Source organism: Monodelphis domestica, chromosome 3 (assembly GCF_027887165.1).
Source record: "Monodelphis domestica isolate mMonDom1 chromosome 3, mMonDom1.pri, whole genome shotgun sequence".
Lineage (NCBI taxonomy): Eukaryota > Metazoa > Chordata > Mammalia > Didelphimorphia > Didelphidae > Monodelphis > Monodelphis domestica.
The window spans coordinates 307,097,617-307,117,133 of record NC_077229.1 but is presented as its reverse complement, the minus strand read 5'-3'; the positions used below and the strand labels follow the sequence as shown (position 1 = coordinate 307,117,133).

The following is a 19,517-nucleotide window of genomic DNA, read 5'->3' as shown; positions in this document are numbered from 1 at the left end:
CCCGGGATAGCCACTTGTCTGGAATAGTTGTAAAGTGATCCCTGATCCAATATAGAATGGACTGGATAATTTCTGAAGTCCTTTCCAATCTTGACATTCTGTGAGGCTATGGGATAGCCAAAAGAAAGATTAGCACAGAGGACTAAGAAGTATCCCTTTTTTAGAGATCAAGAAGAGGAATGGTTGTCCAAAGAGAGTGATAAGTAATAGTCAAAGAACCAGAAAAGCACAATGAATTTAATAAACAGAAGCAATTTTTGATCAACATACATAGTTATTTCTTGAGGTAAGAAATATGATTCTTTAAATAGAAATTTAACTTATACTTGCAGGGGGGGGTGGGAATGTGTATGGAATTCAGTGATTCCTCTGAACACACACACACACACAAAAACTAAAGCTTATTCTTATATAGCAGTGCATCTGGGTTCTCCTGAATTAGTTATTGCTGTTATAAATTTATCATGAATATATTTATTTAAGTCAAATTTATTTACATAAATTTACTTGTGCCAACTATGTTGAAATAACAGCGATTATACACTAAATTCCAATTCCTGGGGTGATTATATGAGTATATCTGAATAACAAGGTTAACCTATGTGAGATTATACTATATACACACAGTTCAAATCCGACCTCAGTCACCTACTAGCTGTATGATTCTGGACAAGTAACTTGACTTCTGTTTGCCTCAGTTTCCTTAACTGTAAAAGTATGATATTAATAGAACCTATTTTGCAGAGTTGTTGTGAGGCTCAAATCAGATAACATTTATAAAGAACAGTTAGCACAATGCCTACAAAGAAGACCCAATATAAATATTTATTTCATTTAATTACATATATCTTATATATAAACATACATATATTTTAACTGGTGGAAAACATCTCTATAATGAGGTAATTTATGCTGCAGAGAAGCATAATGGAAAGATTTTCAATTATTCACCTCATATATACTGGCCATATAAAAAGAGTAAATGTCTTTAGAGTAAAAAACAATTGGATAACAATATGTAAATCAAAATTTTAATAGAAAAATAAAATCTATTTTTAACTCATCATCAACATTATGTAATCCTTTCTTCCTTATGTGGAATAGATTTTAACAGTCAGTCAACAAACATTGATAGATGGTATAGTAGATAGCATGCAAGACCTGGAGTCAGGAAGAAATTTAGCCTCAGACATTTACTGGCTGTGTGACCCTGGGCAAGTCAGTTAAACTTTGTTTGCTTCAGTTTCCCCATCTGTAAAATGGGAATGATAATAATAGAACCAACTTCTAAATATTGTTGAGAAGATAAAATGAGATAATATTTAAGCATCTTGCAAACCTTAAAGTACTCGTTTTTATATATATATGTTAGTAGTGTAGTTTTAACTTTTCTGCTAATAACAAAGAAAATAGGAAAGAAGACATTTAAAAGCATTTAGAGAAAGACTTTTTTAGAAATTATATCTCATAAAATGACTCTAATCTAAATGTTCTTATGTGAAAAAAAAATCACATCTTTTATGTTGACAATCCAGCTGGTGCTTTTTTAAATATTTGTCCTTATTTAAGGAGGCTCTTTCAGCATTGATGCAAGGCATAGAAACATGCCCAAATTAGAACATTTTCCAAAAGGTGGAAATTTTTTGGATTATTTAGCATTTATTCTACATGAAATATTACAGAGTCTGGTAGATCCCCACATTTCAATCAAATAGAATATGTCCGATTTTTTTAACAGTTCTTACATATGGTCTTTCCTATCTCAAGAATAAATAGAGAAAGGAAGGGAATAAGAATTTGCACAGTATCTTCTATATGCCAGGCACTGTGCTAATTTTATTATATTATAATATTATCTCATTTGATCTTTACAACCCTACAAGGTAGGTCCTATTCTTATTCCCATTTTACAGTTGCAGAAGTTGAGGCCAACAAAGTTAAATGGCTTGCTCAAGATCATATAGTAGGTGTTTAAGATCAAATTTAAACTCAGATCTTCCTAATTCCAAGTCCAGCATTCTTCTTCCACCAGCCACTTCTGTTTTAGTACAGTCTGAAATTTTCTCCAAGTCATCCTACATATGTAGCTTCATTCTTTCTGTTATTTTCATTGAATTTTTCCATTTTATTGGCCAAAATGTTTTTTTTTATTGCTACCAGGGCTGTAGCTTGACTTACAAAAGTTGTTATCATTTTTTGTAGTCCTATAACCAGTTTTTGTAATGAGTATATTAGTGGCTTATTGATGATGATGCATAGATCAGGAAGAATTTAAATAAACTCAGGCTCATCTCATCCTGCAGTGCTGAAAGTAACAAGAAACTTATTTGAGTTGTAAACTGAATAAATGTGACATGGAGGTCACAGCATGAGGGCACATAGGCCTCATCAAGGTCTTGTTTTGCCAAAGTGACTTATTTCTCCAGGGAGCCAGTTTAGCATTTTCTCTAGCTAGTTTCACCTTTTACCAGTTATTTTGTCAGCTTCTCCTCCCCCTGCAATATTAGTAGACAGGTTCATGGAAATGGATAATTCTCATTTGCTTTTCCTCCTAGTCCAGAATTGTTATTTTATTATAATGGGGAAATGCTGAGATACAAACTCCCTCCATCTTTGTCCACAATTCAGATGAGGAACTCATCTATAATTTATAGTCTTACAGAGTTGTCTGGGGCATTGTGAGGTTAAGTGACTTGCTCATAGCCACATACTTAAGATTTCTCAGGGGTTAGACTTGAATCCAGGTCTTGTTGATTTCAGGGCCTGCCCTTTATTCACTGCACTAAAGAAAAACATCTATGAGTTCATTCTGAACAATTTTCTGACATTCAGGGGAATTAATTTAGTTTGTGTCAATTAAAATATCATTAGAAAATTAGTATATGACTGTGTGGAAAAATTTTAAGGCAAAATTATAGCAATTTTTATAGTCTCAAAATTAGGAAAGAGATTATTTTTATCCAAATCATTATGGAGAACAATTCATCACTAACTACTTAAAGTAATCAAAATGAGCTCTGCAGTGAGTTACTTTCAAGATGTGTTAATATGGTTCTTTGCAATTTAAATAATTTACTTCAGCAATCTATTCCTCAAAATCCATTTCCAACAAATCCCATTCTCTCATTGCAGTTATTATGGTAAATGTTCTTGATGTCACTGGGTATAAAAATATATACCAAAAACATAATCCATAAGAAAAGACCAAAGATGAGCCTTCAGTTCTGATTCAGAACAATAGTGGGACTTTTTATTTTCAAATAAACTGAAAAGTCAGCAACTTAGAAATTAGCCTAGAGAAGAAAAAAAAGTCTAGCAGTGAATTATTTCAATGACAGCTGGAATAAGAAAGGCAAGATGTAATATTGAAAGGACCCTGGATCTGGCTAAGGAGATATTATTTCAGGTGCTGATTCTGCAGCTGGACCAGCCACACGATCTTTGACAAATCCCTTCAGCTTTCTAAGCTTCTGTTTCTTCATCTAGACCAGTGATGGTGAACCTATTGCACAGGTGCCAAAGATGGCATGCAGAGTGTTATGTGGGCACGCAGCCACCAGCTGCCTTCCCCGCATGCCTGATGACATTTTTTTCACACATCCCACCCCTCTGCCCAGCAGTCAATGGGAGCATTTGGGGGTAAGGTGGGTGGCTTACAGGCAGCAGAGCTGAAGGAGAGGAGAGCACTCAGACCACTCCCCTCCCCCTCTCTACACTTGTTGAGGACATTTCCTCACATCACCCAACCCTCTGCCTAGCAGCCTAATGGTAGCACTTCCTCCCTCTCTGTGTGGGGGAAAGATGCACCTGACACTCTGTGGGGGTAGGGGCCCAACATGCTCTCTCTGGGTGGGGGACCATCATGGCAGTCAGTCTGGGGGTGCGGAGTGGGACTCTGTCTCTAAAAGTTTTACCATCACTGATCTAGACAATGAAAATATTTGTGCTCCCTAACTCACAATGTTGATATAAGGATAATACCTTATAAATCATATAAAACAATTTATTGTATAAAATAAGATCAAGCATATAAAAACTACTTTCACAGTAACACCCTGTTGGTAAAGTGATATGAAAAAAATTCTCTTATTTAGGACATTCCCCAATTGATAAATAGTCAAAAGATATAACAATTTTGAATGAAGAAATCAAAGCCATAATCATATGAAAAATGCAAAATTAGAGAAATGCAAATCAAAAGAATTCTGAAATATTATCTCACATCTATCAGATTGGCTAAAACAATAAAAGGGGGAAATGACAAATGTTGGATGGGATGTGGGAAAATGGGGACACTAATACACTATTGATTGAACTGTGAACTGATCCAGCCATTTTGAAGAACAATCTGGAATTATGCCGAGTTATAAAACTGTGCAATCCCTTAGATCCAGCCATCCCACTGTTGGGTCTATTTCCCAAGGTGATCAGAGAAAAAGGAAAAGAGCTTTCATGTTCTAAAATATTTACAGCAGCTCTCTCTGTGATGTCAAAGAACTGGAAATTATTTAGATCAGGGGACTGAGAATCTAGTTCAGTCCAACAAGCATTATCAAGTGTCTCATATGCACAAAAATGCTAAGTAGCTAAATAATATATGTTCATGAGTATAAAAACAAATATTCTTGAGTATCAAAATCAGCTTGTACACCCTTCAGTCTTAAATACTTTTTTTGTCGGTTTTCTCCACAGAGTTACAGTGAACCTGTTGATGTTAAAACATCCCAGCCTCCTCAGCTGATTAATTCTAAACAGTCGGTGTTCCACGGGCCCACCCAAGCTCATTCAGCCCTCTACCTAAGTTCCCACTACCACCAACAGCCGGGAATGAGTCCTCATGTGACTGCCATGCACCCTAGTCTCCCCAGAAATATAGCACCGAAACCTAATAACCAAATGCCAGTGACTGTCTCTATAGCCAACATGGCAGTGTCTCCTCCTCCTCCCCTTCAGATCAGCCCACCTCTTCACCAGCATCTCAATATACAGCAACACCAGCCAATCACAATGCAGCAGTCAATTGGAAACCAACTACCAATGCAGGTCCAGTCTGCCTTACATTCACCCACAATGCAACAGGTAAGTTATTCTGCTAACTCTTGGCTCAAGCCTCTTTTGTTAAGGACAGAATGCTTATTATAATAAATGGGAAGTGAGAAGTGACATCTTTTTTTTCTGCTCTGTGGAATAGATTTATTGTACTTTACAGCATGTCACTATGACAGAAGTTTTAAAAAGTCAGAAAGAAAAAGAAGATTGAACAGTCTGAATGCAGATGCAAAAAAAAAAACTGCTGGTATTCAATAAATACAGCCCTGCTCTTTGGAAAATTATAATTTAGAAGGATGAATGTGTGGTATACATCATGAAGTCACAAGAATTCTTGATGTTGTTTCTTCCCATAATCACAGGTTCCTTCCTACACAATCTATTTTTTTGTACATCTCTCTCCCAACTCCATGTCACATTTGGTTTGTGTTGCTGGGATTAGCAGTATTGGTTTTTAACAGAGGCTAAAGATTTAAAACTTCCATCTAAGTAAGTCAGAAGTGTCTTTTTTTGGTGTCTTGGACTCCTTTCACAGTCTGGTGAAGCCTCTGAATTATTTTTCAGGATAAATTTTTTTAAATGCATAAAATAAAATACCTTATGAGGGAAACCAATTGTAGGGAAATAGTTATCAAAATATGAAAAACAGATAAGGTAGCAAAGTCTATTATCATTTAATAATGTGGATAAGTAAGCTCAAAGCCTGGGAAGTTTCAGAAGATGTAATAAAGGGGGTGTTATGGCAGGGCAGAGGAAGATCTTATCTATGCCCCCTGGACATAGTTTTATTGCATTTCCTTCCTCCCCCTCCTCCATTCATTTGCATGGGCAAGAAAAAGAGTTTGGGAATTGAGAAACTAGAGAACCTCAGAGCCCTGGGTAGTTAATTGAAAGAATAGCCTTTCGTGAATGATGACTAGGTGTAGTTTAGCTACTAGAAATTAGATTAGTAGTCACACAGACTCTATGGTCATAAGCTAATGAGAGTGGGCTGAAACAGACTAAAGCCTCATTGACCAGGAAGTAGAGTTTAATATATAAAATTAAGGCTGAGGGCACTAGTTACTAGTAATATTCTGTTCTGTCTGGAAAAGAGCTTGGTGCCTGAGGCAAAGAATCTCCTGTTGAGCAAAACCTATTTTAGGCCTGTGTCCTGAAAGAAGTAGATGGACAGAGCTGATCTAAGACTCAGGATTGTGTTGGCTATCTACAGTTATCTTAAACTTTTTGTGGTGGAGTCCTGAACCACTTTCCCAAATAACCTTTCAGAATAAATACATAAAATAAAATACATAGGGTTACAAAGAAAACCAATTTCATTGAAATAAATATGTAATTTTTTCCCTATCCAAATTCAATAATCTTCTGACCCCCTGAAATCCATCTATAGACCTGTTGGTGGTCTATCCACTGTAGGTTAATAATTCCTATTTTAAAAGATCTGCTTTACTATTTTTACTGTTTACTATAAAACTTTACTGCTTTAATCCCAAAAAGCCAGAACACAGCCCACTTGTGCTTTTGTGATGAAGTCAAAGCACCTCTTCTACTGACAAGCCATAATCTGAGATCAGAGAAAAGTATCACTACCACATGACCCAATATTGTTATCCCTGGCAGCCTCCAGCAATATTCAGCCAGGATCAGTGGAGCAACATTGGGGACAGTCATGTCAGACTAGTGTCCACAGGTTCTTGAGAAGTTGAGAAAGTGTCTTTCATTATATCCTTGTTGAACCCAGTTAATGTTGAATGACATCATCAAGCTTTTTCTTTGCTGGTGGCATTACCCTGGAAGCTTCAGTTATTTCCCAATTCACAATAAGTGGAAATATGGCTTTGGTGGAGCACAGAAACCACAAGGGGTACTAGGTACCAACTTCATATACTGGGTTTTATTGAAGTTATTTGTATGTCATCTCAATTTTAGATTTCTAATAAGCAAATTCTAAACTTATTGTCATTTTTTCCTTTTTTTTTAAAAGGATACTTTGCTAAACAAGAATTGCAAAATGCCAAAAGAACCTAAAGGCATTGCCCAAACAAATTAAGATGAGTGTAGGCATCCATTAAATTCAGCCTTATTTTTCAACCCAAATAATATGTTGGGCACTGGAACTACAATTAAAATAACTCAAATTTTCATCCTACAGAACTAAAAATCAAAGCCCCATGTAATTTATACCATAGTGGATGAGATAAAGCAATCATATTCAATCAAGAATTTGCTATTAAGACTAACATTATTATAGAATATGGCTGCTTATTGTCAGATCATTTCCAGGCCTTGGGAGATCTGGCTCAGTTTTGAGATCAAATTAGAGAAGAAGAATGATCTTTTTTTTTTTCTTAAGTCCAAGATACTCCTTGAGCCAAAAATACTGACAAAATAATCAGGCCCTTTCTTTTGCCTACTGTTTACCAAATGAATTGCTCCATTAGAGAACAAAAATAAAGAAAAATCCTTTTCACACCTGCATTTTTTTTTCTATTTGTGAGACTTTATGTTCAGGGTCCTATTTATTTATTGTCTTCTACAAAGAATATATCTTTGCTCTCCAGTGATTAGTGAGACAGTGGTTAGTTGATAGACTGTGATACATGTAGTAAATTAACTGCTTGGGGTAGGAGGAATTCTAGTTAATTCAATATCATGGTTAATTGAGAGTTAGCATTTAGTGCATCAGTTTTTAAACCATTACAATGCAGTAACCAAATCAACCAATATTTATTAAGTACCTACTATGAGCTACATATTGAGCTAAGTTCTGGGGATCCCATCAATTAAAAGAAAAAGTGTCCTTGCCCTCAAGGAGCTTACAATGGAATGTGGAAAGACCACACACACACACAACAGGAGGCAAGAACAAAGGTCCTATGGGAGGGGGAAAGAGAGGGCCTGACCTGACCTAGAAGCATCTTGTTCTTTGGAGTTGAAGCCAGGCCCAGCAGCAGATGCAGAGTGGAGTAGGTAGAAAAATCCAATTTCTGTCCTCTGTAAAGCAAGGCATTGGGAGGAGTTTGGTGCTTTATTCTCTTGCCCTCCAATCAGAGGTGAAAGGAGGCTGAGGGAAGTGGTGGCAGTCAAAGCTTGAATTAGCCCCAGGGGATGAGATTAGAGTTCATGAGCTTAACCTGAGAGGGCATTCTGTTTCCTGGGGGTTGTTGTTATTTTTATTTTTATTATTATTATTGTTATTATTTTCATCATCATCATCTTTTAGTGCCTCAACATCACCACTATAATCATAATTACAATTTGTTCATAATCCTCAGAATACAGAGTATTTGTGATTTCTAGGAAGTTGCTTCATTTCAACGGTGTAATCCTCATCACTTAACATAACAGCTTCTGTATAAGGGATAGCAATAGGACTGAGCATGTGGTTTCATTGCATAAGAAATTCCCAGATGAAGAAATTCTTTATCCTTGCAGTGCTTTAAACCTTACCATCCCAGAGACTCACCTAACTATTAATTAAGTTTCCTAGGATCAACTGCTAGTCTGTATGTTTCAGAGGCAGGTTTTGAACCCAGGTCTTCCTGACTCCAAACCCATCTCTCGATCTACTTTGTCATTCTGATAAGGAGCAAGAATATAAGTAGTTATTGACTGAGTGACTCTTTGATGATTGGAGAACCTGAGAGTGAAGGTAAGCTCAGTTCTGAGGATGAGTTTCTGAAAGCTCAGAAGAAATCTTACTAGAATAGGTTATTGAAGGAAGGAACAGAAAAAAAAGGGGGTGAGATAGAAGCAAAATTGAAGTGGCTCAATGCATGATGGGATATGCAAGAACCTAGAGAGCAATCCTATTATTATATTAATGAATATTAGCCTAGTTTAGTATTTACTGAAACGGTATCCCATCCTTTTAGATTCAGGGTAATTATAGACAAGACAAGGACTTAATTGTTAGAGTATCCCTTACATGATGGCTTAATAGAGTATAGCTGTGAAAAGGGAGAGGAACATTCTAAACAGATCCAAATCACATTCTAGAGACTGATGACTATAAATAATCCTAGCAAAGGGACCTTTTATGCTTCTAGGCAGACCCAGCAGAAACTTGCTCATTTGGCTTACTACATTTGACTATGATTCTGAATGAAGTGATTCAGAATGATTTGTCACTCATATACATGTATTTCCTTGTCTACGCAATTCTGAAAAGGAAATGTGGTCCTTTCAGGTCATATTGGTGACCCACATAGCCCAATCTCTCTACTATTTAGCATAGCGAAATAACCAATCTTTCACAAAGTTGGTGTGTTTTCTTTTCCTGAACATAACCACTAAACAGCTTAGCTATATAACCCTATCATGGTGCTTAAATATAGCCAATGCCAACCCCTGGGTTATTGATCTAGATTAAGTTTAAATAAATCTTGGCAAAGGGAAACAGCCAAGGAAGAATCACAGACTCTAAATTAGAGGAAATCATGAATTGCCATTTAGTAAAATAAAAAAAAAATGTAGCCACCATCCTTCAGATGGAGAGGGAATAGTGTTGTTATTTAAAGAGTTCCTGATTGTATGATGAAAAAAACAACCACTCATCTTATAGGAAAAAAAATTTTAATTGGATGAGAAGTCGGACTAGACCATTTCTAACTTCAGAAGATTATAGCTTTTAAATTGGTAGGTGCTTTAGATATCATTTAGGGAGCTAAGTGGCACAGTGGATACAGCATCAGGCATGGAGTCACTTTTAACTCTGTTTGCCTCATTTTCCTCATCTGTAAAATAAGATGAAGAAGGAAATGGCCAACCACTCCAATATCTTTGCCAAGAAAACTCCAAATGGGGTTACAAAGAATTAGACACAACTGAAAATGACTGGACAACAAAATTATGAGATTATGAGATCATCTAGCCTAAACCCCTCATTTTATAGTGCAGGAAACTTAAGACCCCAAGAGGTTCATTAATTTGCCCAAAGACTTCACATAGGTAGAAATTAAGTGAGCATCATTTCTAACTTGATGAGTGCATGATTCTCTGATTAGTTATCTTAAAATGTTCCTGTCAACATCCTTTTAGAAGGTACTTGCCTAGTCTGGGTCCAAACATATCACCAAGCAGCCATTAGTATTGAGATATCTAAGAATAAAGACAGAGGGCCAACATGCAATAGTACATATAGGACTAGTCAGTGAAGGTCCAAGTCTCCCCTTTGATACATACTGCCTTCATGACCCTGGGCAACTCACTTTAACTTTTGAGTGCTTCCAAAGTGAGATGTGATTTATTTTTATAGAATTATGGCTAGGGTTGTGTTTAATTGTTGAACATCTAGTTCTCTGCCTCCTCCTTACCCCCCCCAAAAAAAGTACACAAAAAACATATTTAAGTTATAGTCACTTTCAAATTTTTATATATTTATCCTGTCAGGGATTGGATCTTTCTCTCTCTCTCTCTCTCTCTCTCTCTCTCTCTCTCTCTCTCTCTCTCTCTCTCTCTCTCTCTCTCTCTCTCTCTCTCTCTCTCTCTCTCCCCTCCTCTTTCTTATTTCCATCCTTCCTCCCAATTCCTATGACTTTCAGCTTTTATCACTGTTAAAAATGTTTTCCCTCATTTTCAGCTTCTACCCTCTATTAATCAACAAACATATAGTATGTACAAAGATGAAAAAGTTCCTCCCCTCAAGGAGCTTGACCATTCTTGTGGTCTTGCAATCTTTATTCCTTTACTACTTCGTATGGCTTATTCCAGTAAAGGGGATGAACTTCTCAGTTTGTGACCCCCATTAATAATTAAAGACTGGCTGGCTATTAACAAGAATTCAGTAAGCTTCCACACTTAACACAATGCCTCATCGGTTGGCATTCAGAAAATATTTCAATGAATAAACAAAAGTTCAGCATGAAATGAGTTATAAATTTAAGATGTAGAATTTTTTTCCTAAAGAATCATTTTGTCTTTTTATTCCAAGTTCTTTGCATATGGTAGGTGCTGAATAAATTCCAGTTGAATTGAATCTGAGTTGTTTTTTAAATGGAATAGACAGACGTCCATTTAGGAAATAGTTTGAGCATGATCCTGCCTACATGTAACCAGGGGAAGTGGGTAGACAGTAGATGAAATGCTATCCTAGCCTAAGGATCTAAGGATTTTTCCAATATGTCAATCATTTATTTGTACATTCGTTGGCACTTTATTTGCTAATATTATGACAATTTTGGAGGAGGAATCCAAACTATCCTTCTTATGGAACCATTTTCTATCTAAGGATAGTGGACATGTTCATATATTTGAACAAAAAAAAGTTAATATCTATAGTATTTTTAAAATAATGTCTCATATTTCAGCATTCCTTTGGTTATTTTCTTTTCCTTTAGAAAATGAATGTATACTACAGAATGATTGCATAGTCCACCAGGAATAATAGTCTCATTTTTCCTAGTATATATTTTACACAGCAAACTGATGGACCTAGTTTATTTGTCCAGAATTCTTCCCTTTTTCCTGCTTCACTATATTGTCGAATGAGGTCAAGAGAAAAAAATCATTAATATCTGTCAACTTCCTTTATAACCTTAAGGAAAAATCTTTGTATGATATCACACAGACAGATTTTCAATTTCCTTGTGTAATAAACAGATGCTTTAGGATTTGGATGTAATTTAAAGGTTTAAAAAAAAATCACATTGAGATTGATGAATAAATCAGTTGTGAAGACAAAAACATTGATGCCTGTTGAAAATACCTCTCCAGACAGGCAGGAAATGAAATTAGTTCCCCGTAAAGTGTGGAGATGAGGATCACTGCTTAGTTGTGCTGCAGGCTTTTTAGGACCTGCAATAGTGGCACAAGGAAACTGCTAGGGCTACAGAAATCTAATTAAAGAGCAAATGTCCCTTCTGACATCAAATTAATCTTTATCAAGTTCCCTATTTTTATTTCAATCTGGCACTACAAAATGAAATTTAAAATTCTAGGCATGTTGCAAAACAGTTGGCAATTTTTCTCTTGAGCATTACAATGCAAAACATTCAGCATTGTTTAATTAGACCTCTCAGCACTCATTTTTCAAAAAAAAATTTTTTTATTATCAGAGTTTGTTACAGAATTAGATAAATAATGCCCCTCAAGAGCCACAAGTTTAATCCCAGCAGCTATCTCTTCATTTACAGCATCAAAAATATATTCCATTTTGACTGAGAAGTAAGAAGAATAATCATTTACCCCATGGTTCTGCTCTTCTCTACTTGGCCTTCACTTTTAATCTCATTAGTAACCTTCTAAAATTTAGACATTACAGTACTGAGATCTTAACTGTTTTCAATTTCTATAGTTTCTGTTTTTAACCTTGCAAACTAGCCACTAATTTATCTAACCTTAGAATAGATGAAATGGAAATGATGTTTTCCTGATGGTCTATTCTCCAGACTGTTTTCTCTGTAATTAGAAAGGGCAGTTTATTTAATTTAATTTTTAATGGGTTGCATATATGTTACTAATCTACTAATCTTTAAAAAATAACATTTTAGGTTATTTTTCTTATTGTATGGTGTGTTTCTTTTATATAAAAGCTGTGCCTTGTACACGTTGGTCCATCATACTTCTCTTCCACCAGAGTATCAAATAGTTATTAATAAGGATTCACACTCATAGTTCTTTAATGGGTGTTGATTAAAATACAAAAGGAGGCCATTGGGCCTATTATCTCATTTCACCTTTAAGAGCTTACTCCCATCTATGTGTCTAGCATCACACTAGGGACTGTGAAAGGCCATAAGAGAAGTTGTACAACAGGGCAATTGATGATTAAACAGTAAGAATAACCAATCCATCAATCAACCAGTATTTATTAAGTACTTACTATGTGCCAGCCAAGACCATAATTAAATGCATGCCTGCTCTTCAAAGATGATTAAAATTCTGTGCATCAAAGAGTCATGTGATGCCTAAAGAAATATTTGGATCAGAAGGGATTGTTTGGAATTCAATCCAACTCAATTTTTTAAAATAACCTTTGAGCACATATTCTGTACAAGGCACTATCTGTGCTTCTGGGAGTATAAAAACCCATGGCACAGACCCTGCCTGCAAGGGGTTTACAATCTTTATGGGGAAGGTAGATGACACAACATGTACAGAGATATCTTGTGATAAACGAGAGGACATAATAAGTTTGAAATACAGATCCTGGGAAAAGAAGTATGAGAAATTTAAGGGAAGTGGAGGGGGTGGCAAAAGAGGAAAGGAGCTGTCAGTCACGCAACTAAGTTCTTAAAAGAATGGAGAGACCTGAAAGGAGGAGATAGGAAAGGATCAAAGACCATCCCAGGCATGAGGGAGGAAAAAAAGCATATGAACAAAAACATGAAAATAGGAGAGGACAGGATGAAAATGAGGGCTTTAGAGTAGTCCAGTGTTGCAAGAAAGTGGAGCATGTGCAAAGGAGAAGGATGAGATCAGTCTAGAAAGAGAGAGAGGAGTCAGATCATTGAGAACTTTGGCTTTCAGGATATGGAGTTCATTACTTTACTCAGTAACCAGGGGGGAGTCGGTCAAGGTTTTTGAGTAGAAGAGTGATAGGAGGAACAACACTGGAGCACTGTATTACGATTAGCCAACAATGTAAAACATCGATTGGAGCTACAGCTTGATGCCAATCTACCATTTTAGATTTGTCTCATATACCCAATCTGAGAACTAAACTAGATTCCCATCTAGCACTCATTTGCATCATACTTTCTCCTGGGATGAATTGAAAAGGAAGTTGCCTGTCGATTACAAGTTCATTTTGAAGACTGTTTCCCAAAAAATTTCTCCTTTACCCAGGTTAATTCTATCTTATATTCTAGTGTACTTATTTATGTTGTTGTTCAGTCATTTTAATCATGACCAACTCTTTATGACCCCATTTGCGGTTTTCCTGGCAAATATAATGGAGTGGATTGCCATTTCCTTCTCCAAAACATTTTATAGATAAGGAAACTGAGGCAAACTGGGTTAAGTGACTTGCCCAGGGTCATTCAGCTAGTATCTGAGGCCAAAATCAATTACAGAAAGACAAATCTTTCTGACTCCAGGCCTGGCACTCTATGCACTGTGCCACATAGCTGCTCCTCCAAGACATAACAAATAAGTAAATAAATGGCAAATCATTTCTTAAGATCAAATGAGATAATATTTGTAAAACTCTTAGCTATGTGTCTGTCTCCTAGCAGGCCTCATATAAATGCTTATTCTCTTTCCTTTCCATTCCCCTCAAGTCTCTGAATTTTTCTAGGATGAGATACACAGGAGAGATCCATCATAGAAAAAGATAGCCATGATATATTAATTGTTTTATTTTGGCTATTTCCAACAAAGCTTGGTTGGAATATTCTTGAATTCACCCGATAAGTGGGAAATAATTCTTAGCGTGATTTCTGTTTACTTGATCCATCTGCATACTTTGGAGATTTCTGGCCTTGAATTTCTAATGACTCCTAGGATTGAAAGTGAATGCTTCACGATAGTATATTGAAAGAATCTTCCCTGAAATCTGATTGTTGTGTTCTATATAGGCTTTTCAATTAAAAATATTTGCTGTCTTACACTTTCCTCTTTCTCTGCTTTCCAATGGAAAGTTGTTGTGAGTCCTTCTCTCTACATTAGTCCAACAACTGCTCAAAAGCTTCAGTTGGATTTTTGTTTAGTTGAGAAAGAAGTACAAATAAAAGAAGAAGCAGATGGTCTCTTTGTGATTGAATGAAGAAAAAGGGTTTTGAGAACAATGTGTGAATAGGTGTAGTCTAATAAAACACTCAGCCACCTGCTGCCTGCATCCTTCAAAAAAAGATTCTGTTGCATATTCTGGGAATTAACTACTAGAGTATCCTTAAGTTTAATGAAGGAACAAGTAAACTCCGAGGGTTATAGAAGCTATTTCCCCCTGCGTTTGGATTCAGTTATCATCTCGCTAGCATAAAATTTTCCTTAGTTTAACAACGTTGTACTCTAAAGTGTAACTGCATGTGAACAAACAGGCTTTCAAATCAAGGTGGCACAATGTGAGCCAAGCTCGAAGTCAAGAAGACTTATGTTCCTAAATTCAAATCCAGCTTCAGACATTTACTAGCTGTGTGACCCTGGTCAAGTCACTTAACCTTGTTTGCCTCAGTTTCCTCATTTGTAAAATGATCTGGAGAAGGAAATAGCAAACTACTCCAGTATCTTTGCCAAGAAAACTACAAGTGAGTTCACAAAGAGCAACTGTGGGACATGGCCTTTTCCTCCTTTGTTTTAAGTTGTCTGTGTTCTTATTGTAATGATTGACATTTAGATAATGCTTCGCTGTTTACAAGCCACCTTATTGCATAGCATTACCTGATCTTTTTATGGTTATTATACGTATTTCACAGAGGAGGAAAATGAGTCTAAGAAATTAGGTGACTTGCCCAAGGCGATGTAGCTAGTAGTGATTTGAGACACGATTCAAACTTTCCTGACTCCAATCTGTGTGTCATAAATATGTAGTTAATAAGCAAGTATCATTCTGAAGAAGTGGTTTCTCTTTCAGGGGTTCACTCTTCAACCTGACTATCAGACTATTATCAATCCCACATCTACAGCTGCACAGGTTGTAACCCAAGCAATGGAGTATGTGCGTTCAGGCTGCAGAAATCCTCCAGCACAGACCGTGGACTGGAATAACGACTACTGCAGTAACGGGTAAGTAGCCAGGGCAGGCCAAGTTCTGTTAAACAGCACTCAGGACATACGGAGGTTTCCTGAGAGTTGGAAGGGAGATGAGCGCCTGTGTCGCTTTTTCTGATGCTTTTCAAACGTTCAAGGAGAGCCCTCTGCATTTTGTAAGCCAGAAAATGGTGCTCCTGGAATTAGGAAGATCTTCTTGTAAGCCATGTCTTTCGAGTTAGCTATTCAGCACCACCTTTGCTCACCTCCATTTTCCATGCCAGAAGTGAGGCTGTTTTCTAGAGCTATCATGGAATCTTTCCATTAACAAACACTGATTACCCTGTGCCAGGTACTGTTCTCAAAGGAAAAGAGGAAAAAAAGAGGGGTGGGATGGGGAAATGTCTGCCTTCTATTGACCCTCCAAGGGTATGCAGCCAACATAACCGCCTCCATGTGTGTGTGTGTCTTCCCCCATGCAGGAGCATGCAGAGGGACAAAGCGCTGTACCTTACCTGAAAATCGGATCGTCTCTTCTTTCCACGAAGGAATGCAGGGAAGTCTTTTCACCATGGATTGCTTTGTGCAGCCAAGGCAGTTCTGCATTTTATTAGAAAATACAAGTTGCTAAGCACTTAGGACTATTTGAGCTTGTGGGTCACCCACCCAGGAAAAAAAATAGTCATGCTTCTTTCTTTATTGTTTCTCTCCCCATCCCGGGCACCCCCATATTACCCAAATCCTTTACGGACATTGTTTTTCTTCTTCCCTGAGGGAAACTTGGACCATTCAGATTTTATGTTGGTTTTTTGTTGTGAAGTGCTTCGCTATAGTAACTGCCTTAGCAACTGTAGACGTCTCGGATTAAAGTCCTGGATTTTCCATTGGTTTTCATAATGGGTGTTTATATGAAATTACTAAAGACTTTTTAAATGGCTTGATGTAGCAGTCATAGCAAGTTTGTAAATAGCATCTATGTGACACTCTCCTAGAGTATAAAATGTGAATGTTTTTGTAGCTAAATTGTAATTGGAAACTGGCTCATTCCAGTTTATTGATTTCATGATAGGGGTTAAATTGGCAAACATTCATATTTTTACTTCATTTTTAAAAAATAACAACTGACTAATAGTTCTATATTTTCAAAATATTTGAGAAAAAAATATTCCCAAATGATTTTAATTTAAAAACCAATTGGCTTTGTCTCATTGATCAGACAAAAAAAGAAACATGTTGGGGGAAGCGCAAACACATTTATTTTGTACTGCAGAAAAAAAAAATTGCTTTTTTTGTATCACTTTTTGTGTAATGGTTAGTAAATGTCATTTAAGTCCTTTTATGTATAAAACTGCCAAATGCTTACCTGGTATTTTATTAGATGCAGAAACAGATTGGAAACAGCTAAATTATAACCTTTACATATGGCTCTGTATTATTGTTTCTTCATACTGTGTCTGTATTTAATCTTTTTTTATGGAACCTGTTGCGCCTATTTATGAAATAATAAATATAGGTGTTTGTAAGTAAATTTGTTAGCATTTTAAAGAGGTTTCTTTGATGTTTTAACTTTTGCTGGCAAAAAAAAAAAATATTCACACCTGGTGTGAATACTTTATTATTTAGTTTTTACAGTGACATGAATAAAGCCAAACCTGCTTTTCATTTAGCAGCAAATGAAAGTAACTAATCCTTATTTCTGCATTTCTTTGGTTGATGCAAAAGCAAAACGATCCTATTTAAGAACTTCCCTTCTTAGTACAATGAAACAGGGAACTACCCTAAAAGACACACGAACCACAAGACTAAACAAACAGAAGGGTACTCCATCAGAAAAAGGTTGCTTCTTGGTTCTCAGTCCAGTTTTAGTTAATAAAGAAAACTTTAAAGTAAAAGAAGAGCAAAGTAGAGAAAACCCACCCGAACTGAACAAAATGCCTCCTCCAGATACATTTAACAGACATTCAGAAAGCTTATAAGAGAGAACGAATTAGGGTCAGGATGGGGGGGGGGGGGGAAGAGAAGGGAGTTAAGGGAAACATAGCCCTCTAACATGCCTCCAAAAATGAATGGTGAGTGACCAAGGCATCAGGGAGAAAGAAAAGGAAACTCCGAATCAAAAGTTGATGATGAGATTCCTATGGTCCTCTGTAGCCACTACATGCCTCTTCTTGCTCCAGAAGTCTTGTGCTTGTCAAAGGAAATCTGTGGGTTCAGGAGGCTTGCAAAAGCACAGAGGGCCATGAGAATCTAGCTGGGCATATGTACGGCTTTTAGATCAAAGAGCACTAGCAAACCAGACCCTAATGGAGGATTGTATCCAGGAAGCTAGTCTAGTTGGTAATCAAGGGAATGACTGATGTCTCTTTCATGCAGTGTGTGAAATAAACTTAGCAATTTAACTAAATACAAATATATGCATTGTGTAATCCAGTCAGAATTAAAAAGACAAAAGGTATGCTTGCTTTGGAATGATTTTAGGCATTGTACAACCTTGAATCACTTGAGCATGTAATAACTAATAAATAATGCAGATCCAATGTGATTATTAAAATGACTGTAGCTGAGAGCTCTAATTTTCCTGTCTTGAAACTGTATAAGAACTCATGTGATTGAGTTCACAGCTTATTGTTTGTCTGTTTAGCATTTTAGAAATATACCAGCACTACTAATTACCTAATGTCTTTTATTTATTATATTATGATAAAGTAAAATTTTCACTCGCATTAATTCTAAAATGAGAAGGTAATTGCTAGAGTGAGAACAGCCCGATTTCACTTTGACAGGCAGTTTGTACAGAAAAGTACTATGTTGTTTACGTCCTTTCTAGAGCAGGTGTACAACCAGGGTAGGAAGAGTGTTGAAATTCAATACCAAATACAGTAAAAACATAAATGTAAATAAAAGAAAATACATCATGAATAAAAATACTTATCATGTGTGACCGGATTCTATTTGATTATCCATTGGTCTCTGAAAGAAAAACTCAGGCAGAGGAGAAATTCCAAATGGATATCTTTGCAGAATGATCAGTCAGAAAAAGATATGCCTACCCCGTTCCCAACTGGAGACGGTTCACATTAAAGTCCTGGATTTTCTATACTCAAAACACTTAGAGAAAGTGAAGATGAGCCTTCCGTGAAGTGAGACATTTCCTGACAAGGAGCCTTTTATACTTGGATATGGAGCTCACCATTTTAGAATCATGTCTAGAGAAAGAGCTGTGGGTTCAGATAAAATGACTCAAGACATATGAAGTGGTACCACCAAGATGTAATGACAAAGCACGGGCGAAAGTGACAGCCCTAGCTATTGTCCTAAAGAATATTTCTGGTCAATTCAACCAGAGTCATGAACGTGGAACTCCATCAGCACATTTGGAAAGCACAGACAAAGAATACAGACCATTAAAAGGAAAGGGAAGGGTGAGTAGTAGTGGGCAATCTGAGCGTGCTGATGTTCTTCCAAACTTTTAAGTCAGTCAGTAATGAAAAGTTAGTCAAATGATGACTTCCAAGTTAACCAAATTAGCCAACATGACTAAGGATAAAAGTTATTCTCTGGGATTGTGTTCTGCTGCTGCATTAAAGGTATGGACGGTAGCCTAATGAGACATGAGCAATCAAGAGGAGGCCCTTACCAAAGAGTAAGTCATAGGGAAGACCCGCTTTCTGGCTATAGATCTAAGAACTGAAGCATCAGTGGTCAGATTTCTGTTCTCCTGGATCCCTTCCAGTCTTGGAGATAGTTGTTGAACCCTTTGGAAGATGCTCATGGGTATGAGAGACAATCAATTTGACTCCACCTTTAGAAGAAAATTCAAGTTGAAATTAGTGCGTGCT

General features: G+C 36.6%; 1 protein-coding gene across 2 annotated transcripts in view; it reads left to right on the top strand.

Moving 5' to 3' along the window:
• Window positions 1-18,617, top strand: part of TOX (thymocyte selection associated high mobility group box) — a 370,502-nt gene extending 351,885 nt beyond the window's left edge. For both annotated transcript variants that reach the window (XM_001368349.5, XM_056823952.1), the window contains 3 exons: window positions 4,693-5,079; window positions 15,563-15,714; window positions 16,161-18,617. In XM_001368349.5, coding sequence (XP_001368386.1) covers window positions 4,693-5,079; window positions 15,563-15,714; window positions 16,161-16,197 — 576 coding nt within the window. In that variant the 3' untranslated portion in view covers window positions 16,198-18,617. The remainder of the gene's footprint in view (window positions 1-4,692; window positions 5,080-15,562; window positions 15,715-16,160) is intronic.
• The last annotated feature ends 900 nt before the right edge of the window (window positions 18,618-19,517 follow it).